The sequence below is a fragment of the Kogia breviceps genome, chromosome 3 (genome assembly GCF_026419965.1).
Source record: "Kogia breviceps isolate mKogBre1 chromosome 3, mKogBre1 haplotype 1, whole genome shotgun sequence".
NCBI classification, from domain to species: Eukaryota; Metazoa; Chordata; class Mammalia; order Artiodactyla; family Physeteridae; genus Kogia; species Kogia breviceps.
Window position 1 is genome coordinate 37610135 of NC_081312.1, and position 19734 is coordinate 37629868.

At 37.9% G+C, this 19734-nt stretch overlaps 1 protein-coding gene across 9 annotated transcripts in view; it reads right to left on the reverse strand.

The window, feature by feature from the left end:
• SYNE2 (spectrin repeat containing nuclear envelope protein 2) overlaps positions 1-19734 on the reverse strand; it is a 324338-nt gene that overhangs the window by 119027 nt on the left and 185577 nt on the right. For all 9 annotated transcript variants that reach the window (XM_067028349.1, XM_067028348.1, XM_067028354.1 and 6 more), the window contains 7 exons: positions 17606-17871; positions 15720-15888; positions 12827-12982; positions 10317-10457; positions 8072-8254; positions 7173-7310; positions 1747-1932 (listed from right to left, as the gene is read on the reverse strand). In XM_067028349.1, the coding sequence (XP_066884450.1) occupies positions 1747-1932; positions 7173-7310; positions 8072-8254; positions 10317-10457; positions 12827-12982; positions 15720-15888; positions 17606-17871 (1239 nt within the window). The remainder of the gene's footprint in view (positions 1-1746; positions 1933-7172; positions 7311-8071; positions 8255-10316; positions 10458-12826; positions 12983-15719; positions 15889-17605; positions 17872-19734) is intronic.

Sequence of the window (19734 nt, forward strand, 5' to 3'; positions counted from 1 at the left end):
TTGCTTATACTTACTGAGTTAAAAGATCCTCATGGGGCCAATTTTCAATTATTTATGCTATGAGAACAAAGGTAGTATGCATCTGAACAAATTTTAAGTAAATTCTCAAATATCTACAAACTCTTTAGATTTATCTTTGGAATATCTTTAAACACTTGAACACAAGTGGGTCAATGCTGAAAAAATTTCCACTACTTTAAGTAAAACAATAAAGTCACCCTTGGGAAACAAACACACAAGGAGGTGGAAAATTGACAGATCTTGTTGCCAATTCCCTAACAAACTTTTGCCCTGTGGAGAGTCACTAAATTACCTTATAACCTACTTAGATTAATATGAAAAACAGATTATTTATCCAAAGGCTATTCTCCCATCAGTGTCAACTTCTAGAAAGTGACCAAGAAACTTAAAGTGAAAATGCTGCAATTTGTACTCTCAAACCTACATATTTATGAATATGTGCTATAAAACCTACATATTGAAGTCCACTCATACTGTAAGAGGGCCTTCAGACCTTTAGAGCTTAATGGAGATAAACTGAAACAAAAATAATGCAGGGAATAGGAAAAACTACATAGAAATCATTAAAGGATTTCAAATTATCACAACTTGGAGCCATTCAACGTAGGACAAACATAACTTCATATAAGCAAATGAAGCAGTAATTATAGTAATTTATCTTCATATTATGAAACATTTAATTATATTGAAATTATTTTCTACACCATATGTTTAAGAAAGTATATAAATGTATACAATGTATTTTATGGTAATTTCCAGGAAAAGTTGCAGAAGCATTTAACAATTTTGGAATAAGCTTCAATAACCAAGAATATTTAACAAGTATGATTCTCTGAAGTTACAGAAGTGTGGTGCAGGGAATGTAACTGAGAAAATAAAAGGGAAATTATTAAGACTAACTGCATCTGCCTTTGTTGTGTGACTCCATCCTTAAATAAATGCCTCACATGTTTCAAGCTAAAATAAATAAAATTATTTAAAAATCCAGTGGCTGGTATACAGCAGCCTCTCAATGAATATTTGCTATTGGTGACTGAAGACTTGGGAAGTTACCTGTTTTAATTCCCTCTTTGCTAATCTGTGTTTTAAAATCAATAATATTAGACTTCCCTGGTGGTGCAGTGGTTAAGAATCCGCCTGCCAATGCAGGGGGCACAGGTTTAAGCCCTGGTCTGGGAAGATCCCACATGCCGCAGAGCAGCTAAGCCCGCGAGCCCCAACTACTTAGCCTGCATACCACAACTACTGAAGCCCACGTGCCACAACAACTGAAGCCCACATGCCTAGAGGCCGTGCTCCGCAACAAGAGGAGCCACCACAATGAGAAGCCCACGCACCGCAATGAGGAGTAGCCCCCCAACGCTGCAACTAGAGAAAGCCTGTGCGTAGCAAAGAAGACCCAATGCAGCCAAAAATAAATAAATAAATTTATTAATAAAAAATAAAATCAATAATATCTCCTTTCTGACAAAGAGAAAACACTGAGCTTATCTGATCAGGGTTCCTCCCTTTAAATAGACCACTTCTGGACTGAGAATGGGGATACAATTTTTTGTCGTAGTTGCACTATAGGGTACAAAGTAAAATGTAATTCAAGAAATAACATAAATGAAAAATGTACCAGATCAATGTGTCTTCATAGAACTGATTAGTAGTATAACTCTAATTTACTAAATAAAATATAAATTTAAAATAAGAAGTCACATCGTTATAGTGCCAACTTACATCAGCCATTCGTTGAATCTGTGGAAGGCTTTCTATGATTTTTTGTTGTAAAGCTACTATTTGATGACTTAACTCTTGTATAGGCTGTGCTAAAGTATCTGTTTCAAAAATTATTGACAAGTCTTCTAGATCCGTGAAAATTGAATGCAAAAGATTGTGCTTCTGTTCTGAATCTTCCAAAGCCATCTAGATAATGGGAAACATGAAAAAAGAGAAACATCAAGATACTGGAACAAGTTGATTGAAATTATATCAGAAAAAATTCTATAACTATGTATGGTGGTGGACGGTAACTGGACTTAATGTGGGTGATCATTTTCCAATACATACAAACATTGAATCATTCTGTTGTACACCTGAAACTAAAAAATGTTGTATGTGAATTATACCTTAATTTAAAAAATTTAATCAGAGAAAATTTGAATTTGTCTCAACATTTCAAACTCCTTTTCATTCCCAATTTCATAATAAAACACTGAACATTCTCTCTTGTCAATGGCAGTACATGACTATAGAATGTCTACCCCATTTTGGTGGGCTTGCAGCAGCTATTTTATACCCAGTAACCCTGCTCCTCCAGCCATCGTTAACAGAATCAGAAACACCTGACCTATAAGTTCATCCCTCTATAATTTGGAATTAGGGTCAAAAAAGCCATTCATATATGTATAGCTGATTCACTTTGTTATAAAGCAGAAACTAACACACTATTGTAAAACAATTATACTCCAATAAAGATGTTAAAAAAAAAAGCCATCCAATTGGCTGGACCTGTAATTTGGGGAAATGGGTTTGGCAGAAATAGATAAGTGAAGTGGGGATGGGAAACGAAGAGGCAGTCCTGGTGCCAGTGTCCTCCTTGGCCTTACCATCTAGAGCCACTGACTTCCATGAAACACCCCTATAGCTTGAGTTGAGTTGAATAAATTGATACCAAAAGAGCTCTATCTGATAAAACCAAATATAAGTGGAAAACATCCATTTTTAGAATTCCTTAGACATTCCTCCTTAGAATTTTTCTTTTTTTCCTTTAAGGATTACAATTATTAACTTTCAAACTTAAGATTTCAAAATATCTCAGCCACCTATTGGAAATATTCAACCTGCTAATGTAGTCTTCAGGTAATCCCATAAAAAATAACTGATATGAAAAAGAACATTTACTTATGCAACCAGACTTCTAGTCATGAGTCCCCCAAATTAATCAGGTTATTCAGAATTTCATATTGACCTTATTCCAAATCCTAGCAGGAGAAAACATGAAAGGAAAACAAAACTTAAAACCGATGCTTTTTCCAATAATACTATTTACAATAGCATCAAAAAAACATAAAATACTCAGGAATAAATTTAACAATTTACATTAAAGAGGATCAAAATAAATAGAGAGATACATCCTGTTCCTGGATGGGAAGAGCCAATATGGTTAAGAGGTAGATTCTTGCCAAACTGATCTGGATTTAATGACCTCCCCAAATTCAAACAGACCTCTGCATAGATATTGACAAGATGATTCTAAAACTTATATGGAAATGCAAAAGACTCAGATTAGCCAAACCAAATTTGAAAAAGAACAAAGGACTAAGTTGTAGAATTTATGCTACCTGATTTCAAGATTTACTATAAAGCTGTAGCAATTAAGACTGTGTCATATTGGTAAAAGAATAAACACATAGATCAATAGAACACAAGAGACAGCCCAGAAACAGACCCACATATATGAGAGGTCAACTGATTTTAACAAAGCACCAAAGTAATTTAATAGTGAGTCTTTTCAAAACATGGATAATCCCATAGAAAAAAAATGAACCTTGATTCTTGCTTCATACCATATACAAAAATTAACTTTATTTATTTATTTAACATCTTTATTGGAGTATAATTGCTTTACAATGGTGTGTTAGTTTCTGCTTTATAACAAAGTGAATTAGCTATACATATACATATCTCCCCATATCTCCTCCCTCTTGCGTCTCCCTACCCCACCCCTCTAGGTGGTCACAAAGCACTGAGCTGATCTCCCTGTGCTATGCGGCTGTTTCCCACTAGCTGTCTATTTTACATTTGGTAGTATATATAAATCCATGGATTACAGACCTACAAGTAAGAGTTAAAACTATAAAATTTCTAGAAGAAAAGATAAGAGGAAATCCCTGTGACCCTGGGGTATATAAAGATTTCTTAGATATAACACAAAAGAATAATCTATAAAAGAAAAATATTGATAAATTAGACCTCCTCAAATTAATAACATTTGCTCTTTGAAAGACAATATTAAGAGAATGAGAAGACAAGCCACAAACTAGGAGAAAATATTTGTAAGTCACATATGTGACAAAGGATTTTAGAATATTATATAAATAATTCTTACAATTCAATAATAAAAAGACAAATAACCCAATTAAAAAATAGGCAGAAAAACCCCAAAAAACTGAACAGACATTTCACAAATGAAGTGTACAAGTGATAAATAAGCATATGAATAAATGCCCAAATAAAAAAATCATTAGTCATTAGAGAAATGCTATTTAAACCACAGTGAGATACCACTACTTGTCACTAGAGTAGCTAAAATTTAAAAGACAGATACTATTGAGTACTGACAAGAATACGGAGTCATTGGAACTCCAGTGGGAATGAAAAATGGTAAAGCCATTTTGGAAAATAATTTAGCAGTTTCTTAGTTAAATACCGTAAGAGCCAGCAATCTATTCCTAGGTATTCATCAAATGAAATGACGTGAAAACCTATGTCCACACAAAGATTTGTATATGAACGCTCACAGTGGCTTTGCTCATAATAGCTGTTGCAGCTCCTAAAATGGCCCCCAATAATCCCCACCTCCTGGTACTCATGTCCTTATAATCAGTTCTCTTGAATGCAGACTGAGCTTACTGATTTACTTCTAATAAGATATGGCAGAAATGATGAGATGTCACTTCCAAGATTAGATTATAAAAGACTGTTTCTGTCTTGGGAGCTTTCTCACTCTTTTTTAGATTGTTCATGGTGAAGGGAGCCAGCTGCCATGCCATAAGGCAGTCTTGTGAAGAGGCCCTCACATCTGTGAATGGAAGTGGATCTTCTGAGGCCTGCCAACAGCCACATGAATGCACCCGGAAGTGCATCCTGTCTCTTTCTTCACCCAAACTGAGCCTTCAGATGAGATCACAGCCTTGGCTGACACCTTGACTGCATTCTCATGAGAGACCTTGAGCCAGAACCACTCAGGTAAGCCATGCCTGGATCCCATAATTCTTGTTTGAAGCTGTTAACTTCAAGAGTGATGTGTTACAATGCAATAGATATAGAATACATAGCCCCAAACTTGAAATAACCCAAATGTCTATTAATGGTGAAGGAATAAACATATCGCATATTTCCACAAATGGAATACTATTTAGCAGTCAAAAGAATAAACTACCTATAAATGTAACAACCTGAATGAATCTCAAAAACATTAAGCCAAGTAAAAGAAGTCAGGCCCAAAAGACTGTATGATTCTATTCATTGGATACTGTAGAGAAGGCAAAACTATAGGAATAGAAACCAATGAATGATTACATAGGGCTGAACATAGGTAAAAGGATACTGACTGCAAAGGAGCATAAAGAAATTTTCTGGGGTGATGGAAATAGTCTTTATGTATTCATGGTGGTAGTGGGTACACAACTGGATAACTTTATCAAAACTTACCTAGCTGTACACTTAGGTGTTTTTTACTCTCTGTAAATTATACCTTAATGAAGTTGATTTAAAGAACAAGTTGTTTTCCTATTTTCTACAATGATAATTTATGTTTCAGTGAGTCTCCATTACAACAGCAGACTTCATGGAATCATCTTTAGGTTATGAAAACCTAATTTAACAAATGCAATCAAGGTGGAAGGTTATAGTGCGATTAAAACAGCCTCTTAAACCTTAGCTGAGAGTTTTGATACTTCTTTAAGAAAAATGGTAAAGGGTGTCCTAAAGTAGGACAACTATTTTCAAAATAGGAACAAAGTGGGGTATTCACATGGGACTAGTTATTTATGACTTATTTCCCATTGGGAGATTTATTAGAATACATTCTGTGGACATCAGCCTGCATATCCCCTTGTTCCTACTTCCTCCAGCTAATAACCTAAGTTCTACTCAGTTCCATGTAAACAAAGGTCAACAAAGGAGGGTGTCCTGAACAGTTTGAGAGATACTTTTACACTTTTACATTTGTATCAGAAGAAGGCAGTAAAACTTCAGCTGTTTTTGCATATGTTCATTCTTGTACAGTTTTTTAAAAACTCCTAATAAGCATTTGAGGAAAAAAAAAGCATCATTCCTGTCTTCTGTCTGCAAGCTTCTTGAAAATGATGAAAAATACAAGTGATTTAAAATAAAAAGATGACATGCTTTGGGGATGTGGAAAGTCAACCCAAGAGGTGGGGGCCGAAATCACAGGCAAGGGGAAGAAAAGAAACAAGCATGGAGACACAGGGCAACTGTGGAGCACCAGGAAGGACAGGAAATTTGGAATCATGGCATGCTAGAACTGGAAGGAACGACAGATTAGTTTTCTAATGCTGTGTAACTAATTACCACAAACTTAGCAGCTTAAAATAAAACAAACTTATTATCTCATAGTTTCCATGGCTCAGGAGTCCAGGCATGGCTTAGGTGGGTCCTCAGCTCAGGATGTCACAAGGCTGCAATCAAGGTGCCATCTGGAGCGTGGATTTTTCTTCCAAGTTCATTCTGTTGTTGGTAGAATTTCGTTGTAGGACTGAGATCCCAGTTTTCTTGCTGGCTGTTGACTGTGGGTCTCTCAGCTTTTGGAGGCCACCATAGGGTCTTGGCTCCATGGCCCTCTCATAGTATGGCAGCTTACTTATTCAATCCAGCAGAAGAATCTCACTCTAGTCTGCTACCAGGGAGTCTTATAATTATACATCCATGATCAGTCATGTATTCATGGGAGTGACTATCCCATATCCTTAGCTATACAATGTAACCTAATCAATGGAGTGACTATCTCATCACTTACTCATATTCCTGCCCACACTCAAGGGAAGGGATTATATAGGTCGTGTACACCCGGGAACAGGACTACTGGGAACCATCTTGGAATTCTACAACCAAAACCATCACCACCATTCAGTGCAACATTCTTACTTCAGAGACTGGGGTAACTGTGGCCCATGGAGGACACAGTAAATTATCCCAAAAGTCATGAACTATTATCAGGACAGAAAGGACTAGATCCTGGTCTCCAAAATCCCTATCTAGAGGCTGCCACTCTCCCAAGCTTCCTTCTCCCATTTGGCATGCTTGAAGATAAAGTTGTTTTTTCAGGAAAGAAGGGGGAAAAAAAGCATCTGACAATCAGCTAAGCCACTAATCATTATGTAGATTCTATGAGGCCCAGGAAACACTGAAAGAACACTCACCTGAAGGGTGCTAGCGTGGTGACTCAGCGTCTTTGAAGAGTCATAGTCTGCAGGATCAGCCAGCAAACGACTGGTATTTTCTATCCAAGCCTCAGTACTCTTCAAAAGATCATGATACTCCTCCAGCTTAATTGTGGCCTGTGAAAGGTAAGCAGTACCAAACTCGGTCTGATGTTTCCTCTTTGAGTTGAATGATTCTTAAATGAAGAACTGGTTGCTGTCAGTCAGTGGTGTCAGGCCTCGCAGGGCTCCACACCCCACAGCTGGGCCACTTGCCCACCTCCTCCAGGTTTTGATCCTTCAACCTGTAAAACTAATCCTGACCACAGGTGGGAAGGTTTTAAGGAGTTCTACCCCAATGCTAAGGGCCTCAGCAAGGGTTCCGAGTTAGCTTTGCAACTCGTCTGGTTCCCGTTTTATGTTCCACTTTGAAAACTGGACTTACACTTTGTCCTCCTGTACCGGGCTTTGTCCTATATATACCAGTCCCTCTGAGAGTAGGTTCCTGCCTTGCTGCTGCTAGATCACATGCACAACTCACCCACGGTGACCCCTACTTGGAAGGGAGGGCAGGGGTGTTTTGTTCCCAAATGAGGTTCTTCCTCTGGCTCCCTCCTGGGACTCTTGAGATCGCCTGCCTGAAATTCCCTTACCTGTTGAGAAGCCCAATTCTTACCCAGACTCCTACTGTGGTCTGACTTTTGGATTCTTGCTTCCGCCTGTGCCAGCAGTCCCCTCCATGCCCACTCAAACCTATGCTGTAGCTCTAGCTTCAGGTCCTAAAACTGGCAATTCAGGGGAAACTGGCTCCCTCTGAATATGTATTTTTGTTTTGTTTTAAACCCACCTCACTACTACCACATGCTCTGTGTAGCTATCGCGTGTTACAGCAGCCATACCTTGTTTAACTGTGAGGTTCTATATTCTGCCCTCTGTGATACTTGCTGATATTGCTGGAAAGGAATCATCAAGTTATCCATCCATTCTTGAGCTTGTCCTGGGTCCTGTTCAACAATGTCCTGAACTTCAGAATCCAGCTCATTTAGCTTGGAGTGCCAGAGATCCAGCTCATCCCACATTGTCTGGGGAAGAAAAGCGTTAAGTCCATTTGGATTGAAGATGTGTTGATTTCTAAGTTTTCACACAGTATCTGTACTTGTAAATGCTACCAAAATGACATGACAGAGACAACATCCCAGGCAAAGTTTTTCACGTATGCCCAGAAACCACTTGTGACCTGAACTGAAAAACACTTTTTCTGAGGTCTCTTAACTCTTACTGTATTCATTTCAGTACAAATTAGCTGTAAGGGGGCAGAAACTCCTGGACATTTCCAGAGATGAATGACACCAAACAAGGTCAACGTAACCCTAGTCTTTCAAGAGTGATGAGGTAACATTATGTTTAAAAGGGCTTGGGTAAATACCTATTTAGACCAGTATATATATCTACTTAATCTAGAAGACAACTCTTACTAACTACAAAAATAAAACTGATAAAAAGAAAATATCTGCTCTCAGACTAATGCACTGGCAGAAAATTCTAGCCACATGTATTAGTAGCAACTGCTTTTAGCTCAAGAAACCAATAGGCTGGATTCAAACCTGCACTTGTCTGGGCAGAGGAAATCTCAAAGGCAACGTTCAATTATTACTTAATATCTGTGTAAGAACATAATTTCTAGAAATGGGAAAATCTGACTATTGAGAGGCCAAGATTCTGTCCAATGGCGAGCCATAGTCTGACCTATTTTTATTTTTCAATTTAATTTAATCTTTTTAATCCTTTGACATCACATTTGTTTGCTTTAGAGGGGGCTGCAAAGTCAAAGGCAGGTACGATTGTTTGTGAGCAAATCTTGTTCACCTTATTTTAAGAGTATACACAGTCTAATGTCTTCCTTTATGAAAGAAGGACACATACAATATGTACAATTATTTCTTTTAATATTTAGAATTATTTGTTTATTTTTACCAAAAGAAACACAGTCGAGTTAAATCAGAAACCAAAGGAGAGGTTTAACTGCAGGGAGGAAGGGAACAGAGGGAAAGGGGGTGATCAGTGAGACTTCTCTGAGGATAACTTCTTTAAAAATTGAGGTATAACTGACATATAACATTTTATTAGTTTCAGGTGTACAACACAATTGTTCTTTTTTCTAAAAATATTAATTTATTTTATTTATTTTTGGCTGTGTTGGGTCTTCGTTGCTGCGCGCAGGCTTTCTCTAGTTGCAGTGAGCAGGGGCCACTGTTCCTTGTGGTGCGTGGGCTTCTCATTGCGGTGGCTTCCCCTGTTGCGGAGCATGGGCCCCAGGCACGTGGGCTTCAGTAGTTGTGGCGTGTGTGCTCAGTAGTTGTGGCTCGCGGGCTCCAGAGCGCAGGCTCAGTAGTTGTGGCTCAAGGGTTTAGTTGCTCCGCGGCATGTGGGATCATCCTGGACCAGGGCTCGAACCCGTGGCCCCTGCATTGGCAGGCGGATTCTTAACCACTGCACCACCAGGGAAGTCCCATAATTGTTCAATATTTGTTTCTACCGTAAAATGATCACCACAATAAATCTAGTTAAAAATCCTTCACCATACATATTTACAAAATTTTTTTTCCCTGTGATGAGAACTTTTAAGATCTATTCTCTTAGCCCTATTTTTAAAAGTCTCCATTCATATTAGAATAGTTCCTTAAAATATAAAGTAGAATAAGAATGTTTTCCACATGCAGGAGTTTACTTGGAAGTTAAGAGGTAGAATATTATGTTTATGTACAGTTCTACCTAAGACATTTTACAAGTGAAATAAATTTGGAATTTCTACTTTCCTCTGTTTCCCCCTGGCAGTCTAAAGAAAAGCTGTTAATACCATTCATATCTTACTGAAATGTTTTTATATATCAGTCTTCCCAAGACAAGATCCTTACCTTCCTTCCCTAGTGAAAAGGCCGGTTCCCAATCATAGGCTCTCAGGAGTTTGGGCATATTCCCACCATGGAAAAACTGAGAACAATTCTTAAATGCAACCTTGTCCACCAAGCCTCTGCAGGTGACACACTCAGTGAGGAGGGCCCCGTAAAACAGGGTTAGGATCCCTGTGATGACTGATGACAGGGAACATACCAAATGCTGAAGGAAGTTAAGGGAGGATGTTACCTTTTGAATTTCTTGAGCTTTCTCAATATTTTTGCTTTTCTGCTGCAACATCTTTTCGACATTCCGAAGCCCGTTGTTAATTTCGGCTATTTTTCTACTCACTGAATATGATGGTGAGCTTTTCAAGACTTCATTGCTGATCTGTTTCAAAGGGAGAAAGACACAATGGAGATGTTTTTCTGCACTCTATTCAGAGGTTCAAATGATAAAAGGGGTAGTCACAGTGTTTTGAGATTTTACTTGTACAAATCTTTTAAGGGCTAGGGGGAAAATTCCAAACCATACTGAGTAATGCGTTAATGAGAGGGTAGATTAGTAGACTAGGAAAAGGCAGCTGTGCTGACCTGACCGTTCAAATCCAACCGAAAAAAAAAAACAGAAAACTGACCAACAGAAATCTGTTCAATGTAATCCACAGTATGTACTATAGATATGTGCTGTGTTGGGCAAAACTCCTGAGGGGACTGTCGGAAACATACCCCAAGGGAGCAAATGATATTAAAGAATTCCTGGGAGAAAAATTATTTATTATACTGTTTCTATGTTTTATGAGAGAATCCTCTGCACAGATTTGTTTTCAATAAAAACAAACATTCTCAATTTGACGTAAAAGATGTAATTCCCATCTTAATATTCATTTGGGTGAAATAACCTTCTAAAACTGGCTATTTCTTGCAGCAGAAAATCTTAGTTTTTCTCTGTGTGAATGTTTCTAGTGTATGTTTTCCCAGCAATTAGAAATCTAGCTGCTGAACAGTGTAATTTTTTAATCAGAATGATTTTCCGAAGAAAATAACTTGTGCTAGGAAAGATAATAAATGAATGTTGAATGTATCATTTTTCAAATGCCTGATTAGTTCATGTTCTTATTTTTTTAAGCTATGTTGATAAGGTTTTCCCCAAGCAGCCACCACTGAATAACCAAAAAATACTTAATGCTTTTGTATTATCCCTTTAATTAACTTTTTTAAAACCACTATATCTGTACAACCATTGAGACTAAACCTTCCAATGCAGATCCTTTACAGATACAGAAACTGAAACACGGCTAAAATCATACATCATGTATGACTTGTTTAAAGTCATACATCAAGGTAGTGGGTGAACTCACCCCAAGAAGCCCAAGCCACCAGATGCCAAGGCCCCAGGCTCTTTTCACAGCATCAGGTTGTTGATACTTTTATATAATGTTTTTATTCCACAGACCATACCACAGTCAAGATTTTTTAGAAAAAAACTAATCCTGTATTAGTTTTTTTTTTTTTTTTTAATTACTGTATTAGCTTTTTATTGCTACGTAACAAATTACCACAAAATGAAGCTTTCTGATATTTTGGGCAGTTACTCTCCTGGCAGAAATGCGTATCATTTTTGTGTATTAGGAGAGATCATGATTTAGGTAAAGTATGCAGCCAACTGAATTGCACAGAATGGTATTGTGTCTGTTGCCTGGATCCTACAGTCACATCACACAATAAAAATAAGTTTTTATTGGTTACAAATATACACAGATATCAAAGTTACTGTTGAAATTTTCAACCCTAAATTTAAAAGGTAGATTTTGATTATTAACTCACTTTGTTAGGGATTTTCACATGAAGTAGTCAGGAGAACCAACTGAGTTTCTCTCAAAACATTTAGTATTCTCTTAAAATAAAATCCATAGTGCATGATACTTGAGGAAGTTCCTCATAATAGATTATCTTGTATGTCAAATCAACAAGATTTGTTATAATATATATTAGGAGTTTACATGTTTTTTATATGGGTTAGATTTTCCAAAGAAATCTGTCTCAAGTTTGAATCTGATTTTTTATGTGCAATTAACATCTGTTCTATTTACTAAATTATAGGTATTTTAGGCTTCAAAAAGCAATACAAAAATCCTTCTGTATTCTTCTGGACCAAACAGAATTTTGTTCTGTTGGATTTGGGCAGCCTTTAAATAACGCAATAAAATTGTCTTGCTAAACTCCTATGTCTCCAAGTACTACGAACCATTTCCCATTCTTTCTTTCAACCTGGACTTTCAGGTATAAAGATTTGCCTGGGTATGCTTTGTGAGAATTATGTTACCATCATCATTAGAAAGACACTGTGTGTTAAGTGCTATTCCTAGTAAGTTATAAAATGTGTGTTCTTATTGTTCTTGGTTACAATTTCAAAATGTTAAAAGCAAAGTATTATTCATGACCAAAATTTTAAAGTGATTTTCCGGAGAAAAAAAAAGCCAAGTAAAAGTCAATATATAACTCTATTTTTAAATGCAAGAGAAGAAAAACTAAGCATCTTGACAACTAAAAATTAATAGACTAATTCTGTTACCTGTGTCACTTACTTAGAGCAACTCTGTCTCAGTATCAATACACAAAATTATCACTCAGCTAAACTCTATAAAAACAGACATAGCTGAAATCAAGGCAAATGAAAATGTGATATTAAATGATATGTTCTTCTTTATATTCATTCACCTCCATAAATAATAATATGAATACAAACATTATTATTACCTTCTCATCTACGTCTTCTAAAGCTTTTCTGCATTCTTCCACCTGGGATTCAATCTCTGCAGGGACTATGGTGTACATTTCAGAATACTTGATTCGCAGTTTTTCCATAATATTCTCAAAAGTTAGCTTCCCTTTCTTAAGAATGCTTTGAAGCTCCTAAAAAATCAAGAGAGTTTCAAATGCTCACAGGACAGAGAAAAAGTTTAACTCTAAAAATGAAAGCAGCTTTCCAGCACATCTTTATGATTTAAATGAGCAAACTTTGCATGACAAAACCTCACTATTGATACAAGCTGATTAAGCATGAGAGATACTCAGTTTGGTCAGATGATGCTTTCTAATTTGTAAGAATTAAACTTGATATCTCTCCATAGTGTCAAACCATTGTCCTGAAAAGACATTACAACATCTCCTGCTTCTAAAGTACCTCTAGGATTTAGTTATATCTCAGTAGCAGTCTCGATCTAAAAAGCTGCAAGCAGCAAAAAGTTTCAAAGAAGTTTTATTTTATTATTAACTTGTTGCCATTTCTGCTTCTTCCTACATTATCATCACAATGATTCAAGGCCACTAAAAGCCCTGTGATTGAAGCAGAAGTGTCTGCTTTCATGTAATTAGACAGCCCAGCACAGCTCAACTTCTTTCAAAAGGGAGGGTTCCAGTTCCTTGCAAAGAATGTGGGTTTTTAGGAGATAAAAGAAACCTGAACAAATAGTCTATTGGTCGTGGCCTAGAAACAGAATCTGATCTACGTACTCCTGCACTAATTATAAAGGAGAAACTCATTTGTTTGGGAAAGTTTCCCAAAGATCAAGTGGAAAAATACTTCTTGACTTTACTATGGCTTTTTGCGTTTTCTTTTGTTTTTACAGTAGCTGTCCAGCAGCATTATCTGTGTTAATGGATTGAGTCACCACACTGAAGAATGATTACAATTTTGAATGACTCCGTGATGTGTCACTGCTTTGCTTTTCTTAGCCCTCAGCAGAGAACAAATCTAGAGGAAAAGTTAAATAGTGCCATTCAGAGAAAGCTAGGGTTTGAGGTAGAGTGCTCCTCGTTTATCTAGACCTAGCCAGGAGTACAGGTCTTCATTCAGAGCTACACTTAGATGGCTCTCCCCATGAAGACTGACTCTGTGAGGGAGAGTAAGTTTCCTTTTGCAACATTAATACCAAAAGCTCTGGTGAATAACAGCATGCAACTTTTGAACAAACTTCCAAATGTCATTTTTGCCTGTTACCACCTAGTGGAATGGGAAGAGATTGTTCAGAAAATGACCCTTAGCCTATGCATAGATAGTGTGATATAATGAATACATTTAGCCTTCATCCCCGTTCCTGGCACAGCTTCTAAAACCCTTGGAATTTCCTGCATAGGGGTGAAAGGAGTGTCTTTTGTTATTTATAACAAGTCTTTTCCAACCGTACCAGAGTTTACGGTAATGAGAAGATTCTTGGTGGTGGGGCTGGGGGTGGGGTGACAGCTTCAGGATGGGGCTGGTGCCAGAGGAACCAACTGTGTGATTAGAGGGCTAGAACTTTCAACGGCACTTCCAGACCTCCAGAGGGGAGAAGGGCTGGAGGTTGAGTTAATCACCAACTGTCAATGACTTAATCAATCACGCCTATTAATGGAACCTCCATAAGAACCCTTAAACAAGGCTTGGAGAGCTCTGGATTGATGGACACGTCAAGGTGCTGGGAGAGTGGCGCACCCAGAGAGAGCATGGAAGCTCCACATCCTTCCCCCATACATGTCTTCTACTTGGCTGTTTCTGAGTTGTATCCTTTATAATAAACCAGTAATAGTAAGTAAAGTGCCCTCCTAGTTTTCTGAGCCATTCTAGCAAATTTATAAACCTGAGGATGGGGTCCTGGAAGCTGCTGATTTATAGCCTGTCAGTCAGAAGTACAGGTGGTGTTTCTATTTAAAGAGAAAAAAATGAAGTTCTTTACTTAATTACCAAATACTTAAAAAAATAGATTTCATGTCTGAAGGAGAGTATGAGGGAAAAGCAATTTGGCTATTTTTAACCAAAGAATTTTCTTCTATGGAGGCATATGATTTTGACTCTCTGCAATCAAGATTATTCTAGTTTATATTTACATATCAAAGTAAAATCTGTTATTTGTATTGTGTCATTTTCTATGCAATAGCTTTTTTTTTTTTTTCGTGTCCCCTGCATCAAAAGGCAGATTCCCAACCACTGTGCCACCAGGGAAGCCCTATGCAATAGCTTTTTAAAGTTAACTCTTTTCTGTTTGAACATCTTTTTAAAGTTATGGAAGACAACATTTACATGATTTTTTTGAATAAAGCATTTCTCAAAGTGTTAAAAAAAAAAAAAAAGAAGAAGTACGGGTGGCACCTGAAGCAGGGGCAGACTTGTGGGACTGAGCCCTTAACCTGAGGATTAATACTAACTCCTTATACTTAGTGGCAGAATTGAACTGGTGTCCCAGTTGGTGTCTGGAGAGTTGGAGAATAGGTTGGTCTGGGGAAAAAAAGCCTCACGCATTTGGCGGCAAGTGCTGTGAGTAAAAACAGTTCTACCCCGTTCAGAGACTAGATGTTATATCCTATAAAGTGAGCAGTTCTACATACTACTCAAGAGTGGTCTGAGACCCCTGTACACCAAACACACTTGAAATGTGGTTGGAAAAGGGCTGTTGGCCTACCTCCTGACCTAGTCCCACCTCAGCTCTCTGTACTCCAGCCATATTGATCTCCTGTGGCTTTGCCCACACCATGCCACAGGGCCTTTGACCACATTTTCTTCTTCTTCTAGATTCCCTCTACGCTAGCCACAGGGTTACCTCTGCTCCAAGAACTTTGGACTCAAGATTTCAGACCTGTATCAGCCATATTCACTAGTTCATTCCTCACTTACCTCAAGCTGTTCTGCCTTTTCTGGGTGGTCTTGTAATTCCATATTTTGGAAAAAGGTTGTAGTCTGCTGAAATGAATTCTTCAAAGTAATGATTTCTTTTGTAAAGGCATGTCTTTCTTGGATTTCATTCTGCATCAATTCCTTATTTTTTTGAGCCTTCTGGAAAAGCCTAAAATATAGCATCAGAATAAAATTGTTCCCCTATCCTGCTTTTCTGTGTAATGGTTTTATTTCAACAATTAATATAATGTCTGCATAGCTCACAAAAGATTTTTTTCCTGAGAGAAAAGTACCAGTTTTCAATGGTTTATATACTATATATAAAAACATACATCAAATTCTATCACTCCATCAAAAAAGAGGGGATATATATATATACGTATAACTGATTCACTTTGCTGTACAGCAGAAACTAACACAACATTGTAAAGCAACTATACCCCAATAAAAATTAATTTTAAAAAAGAGAAAAAAAAAACACCTCTAAAACTTTCATCCCAAAATATCTTCTTTTCACACTTTACATTCCAATTGCCATATTTTTTTCCTTGTAATCCTTGAGTTCAATTGAACGTGACTCAGAGGTGTGAATGAAGTCATGCATGGGCCCTTGGAGTCACAGATGATGGAATTAGCCTTTCTATCCAAGCTGACCCCATTTACTGTGGATGCAGCCGTCATATTATTGGAGGAGTTTAAGTGGGCAAAATCTTTCCTGAGAGCTATCTGGTAAGTATTTCTAGCTATAAAGATATTATTGATATATATCTTTTGACCTGATGATCATACTTCTTGGCAGCTTTCTCAATGAACTAATCACAGATGCACAAAGATTCTAGCATAAGAACATTCATTACAGTGTTTTTATAAAAGTAAAATAAATTACATATAATTTAAATGTTCTATATTAGGGACTTGGTTAAATACATTATAGCATATCCACATGGTGAAATATTATACAGTTATATTTTAAAGAACATTTAATAGCATAGGAAAATAAATATAATATGATTATAAATGGTTCAGCAGAATATAAAACAGTATAGTACTATGATCACAATTTTTTTTAAAGTACAGCCATAGTAAGAAAGATGAGTGATTGGTAGTGATTGTTGCTGAGTGGTAAAATTAAAGGTGGTTTTTTTTGTTTGTTTTTTGTTTTGCTTTTTGGTTTTTTTTTTGGTACGCGGGCCTCTCACTGTTGTGGCCTGTCCCGTTGCGGCGCTCAGGCTCCGGACGCGCAGGCTCAGCGGCCATGGCTCACGGGCCCAGCCGCTCCACAGCATGTGGGATCTTCCCGGACCGGGGCATGAACCCATGTCTCCTACATCGGCAGGGGGACTCTCAACCACTGCGCCACCAGGGAAGCCCCAAAGGTGGTTTTTATATTAATCTTGATAATATCCACATTCTCTAAACTTCCTATAATGAATATGTATTACTAAGTTAGAAAAACAGCAAACATTTTTAAAAAATTTGAAACACCAGGATGGAAAATGTGTGCTTGTTTTAATTATCGTTAATATTAATCTTTTCCAAAATAGATAACTAATGAGAACCTACTGTATAGCACAGGGAACTCTACTTAATGCTCTGCGGTGACCTAACTGGGAAGGAAATAAAAAAAGAGGGGATATATGTATATGTATAGCTGATTCACTTTGCTGTACAGTAGAAACTAACACAACACTGTAAAGCAACTATACTCCAATAAAAAAAATTAATATTTTCCATCATTTTTAAACATATCAGTGTTGACGCAACTCGATTCTGTCATATCATTTGTCATTGTTCTATAATATTTTTATATTCTAGAAATTCAATATTTTCTCAATTTTTCCTGAGTTGTCAAGCACATTTCCTTAATAGTTTTTCATAAATCTTACTTGTTGCATCGTTCTTGCATAGACATAATCTCTTGAGATGCAGAAACAGTTCCCATAGCGCTTAAGCTTTCAGGAGTGTTCTGGATATTTTTTATGCGCTGCAGAAGTAGGGCCAGTAACAGCTGCTGCCTCTCCACATTCTCTTCATATTGGCATAAACAATCCAGCAGCTCTGAGAATTCCTCTGTGGTGGCTGCCTCTTTTGTTTTGGAAATTTCAGGGAGTTCTTCTTGAAGATTATCTAAAATAATTGCTTCTCGTTCAATCTAATTCAATAAGCAAAAAAAAAAAAAAAAAAAAAAAGAAAGGGAGCTAAAATAAGTAAATTATACTCTTACCACTACTTCAGGACTCAGCAATCATAATTTTTACATACTGGCTCTTCAAAGGATTCCCAAAGCCACCTCCCAGTTCAAGGTAATATTTGTCCTCCTCCAGCTGGGAGTATTATCTCTCCACTATCCCAATCCCATAGTTCCCAGCTATTGATCATGTATATGTGTGATTTAAAAAAAGTATTGCTGTTATGAGCTGAAGGAAATGCTACTGAATATTTTCATAATTTCTTTCTCCTTCCAATTTCAGTTGCTTTATTAAAGCAATTATTGCTCCTGACTGAGATACCCCTAAGTTAGTTAGAATGAGCTCCACAGGGCTTCCCTGGTGGCGCAGTAGTTGAGAGTGTGCCTGCCAATGCAGGGGACACGGGTTCGTGCCCCGGTCCGGGAAGATCCCATATGCTGCGGAGTGGCTGGGCCTGTGAGCCATGGCTGCTGAGCCTGCGCGTCCGGAGCCTGTGCTCTGCAATAGGAGAGGCCACAACAGTGAGAGGCCCGTGTACCGCCAAAAAAAAAAAAAAAAAAAAAAAAAAAGAATGAGCTCCACCAAACTGCATCCATGAAGTAGAAGAGGTTGGACATTTTTTTCTACAGGTCTCTTTCCTTTCACATCCAATGCTCAAAAAAGTAAGCCCTCAATACCCTGCCACTCACCTACACCAATGGGAAAGCTGCCCAAATTACTGGACTGCTCATGTATTTCTCAACCACAGCTAAATGCAGAACTCAGAAATATATAACCTATCAATAATAAATCAAATATCTAGAAAGTGGAGTTCTACCAGCCCTGAAACTTAGAACAAAGACAGAAAATCAGATCCCTCTTATTCCCTCTTCAAATCCTCTGGCTCTCTCCTCAGCAGCACTGTACATTTACCACATTCTGTCCCAGCATCGCCAACATTCCTGCTCTACGTTCAGACAGAGTCAGGCATCCTGCAATCTTGACATTACTGAATATCACAGAGGTCAACTACATGTATGATATCATGCCTACTGAAATGATAAATGAGGACCTGGATGCCCAGTAAGACATGCCAGAGAGTGAGATATAAAGCCTATGAGAATTCAGGAACCCCAGCATCAATTACGTTCCCAGGGGGCCAGTAGTCTGGGGCATGCCACGGGATTTCTATAAGGTAAAGATCAAGTTGTTCAGTCTTGCACCTCTGTTGCCAAGAAAGAGGTGCAGCACTGGACGGGCCTTTTGGGATTTTTGGCAGCCGTGTATGCTATACTGGTGACTATTGCTCAGATCCATTCATCAGAATGCCACCAGTGCTGAGGAGGCAGTGCTGCAGGACCAGGCTATGGCATAAGCTGCCCTGTCACTTGGGCCATAGGTTCCAGCTGGGTCCCCAATCACTAGAATCCATGGGTACATGTGTACCCAATCTACATGTGTAGACTGGCTCCTCTCCAAGAGACCCAGTTATGGAATTTGTGCTTTCCATCCCCTCAAACCTAAATTTAGTTGAACTGAAGTCCTAGTTCCCAAGCAGGCAGCTACACTTCCACCAGGGAATGGGATACAGGTTCCACTGGGTCATTTTGCAGTCTCCTCGCTCCCCCACCAAAGAACCAGCATGCAAAGAAAGGAATTGCTCTGTTGACAGAGGTAATTGTCCACCTAGGGTTTCCAATATACACTGGGGTTGAAAGAACTATGTCCATAATCCAGGACTTAATGGAGCATCTCTTGGTGTTTCCATGGCCAGTGATAAGCATAAATGGGCAACTGCAGCAACCAGGATCCAATAAGAATAAAGCGACTAAAGGCTCTAACCTTTC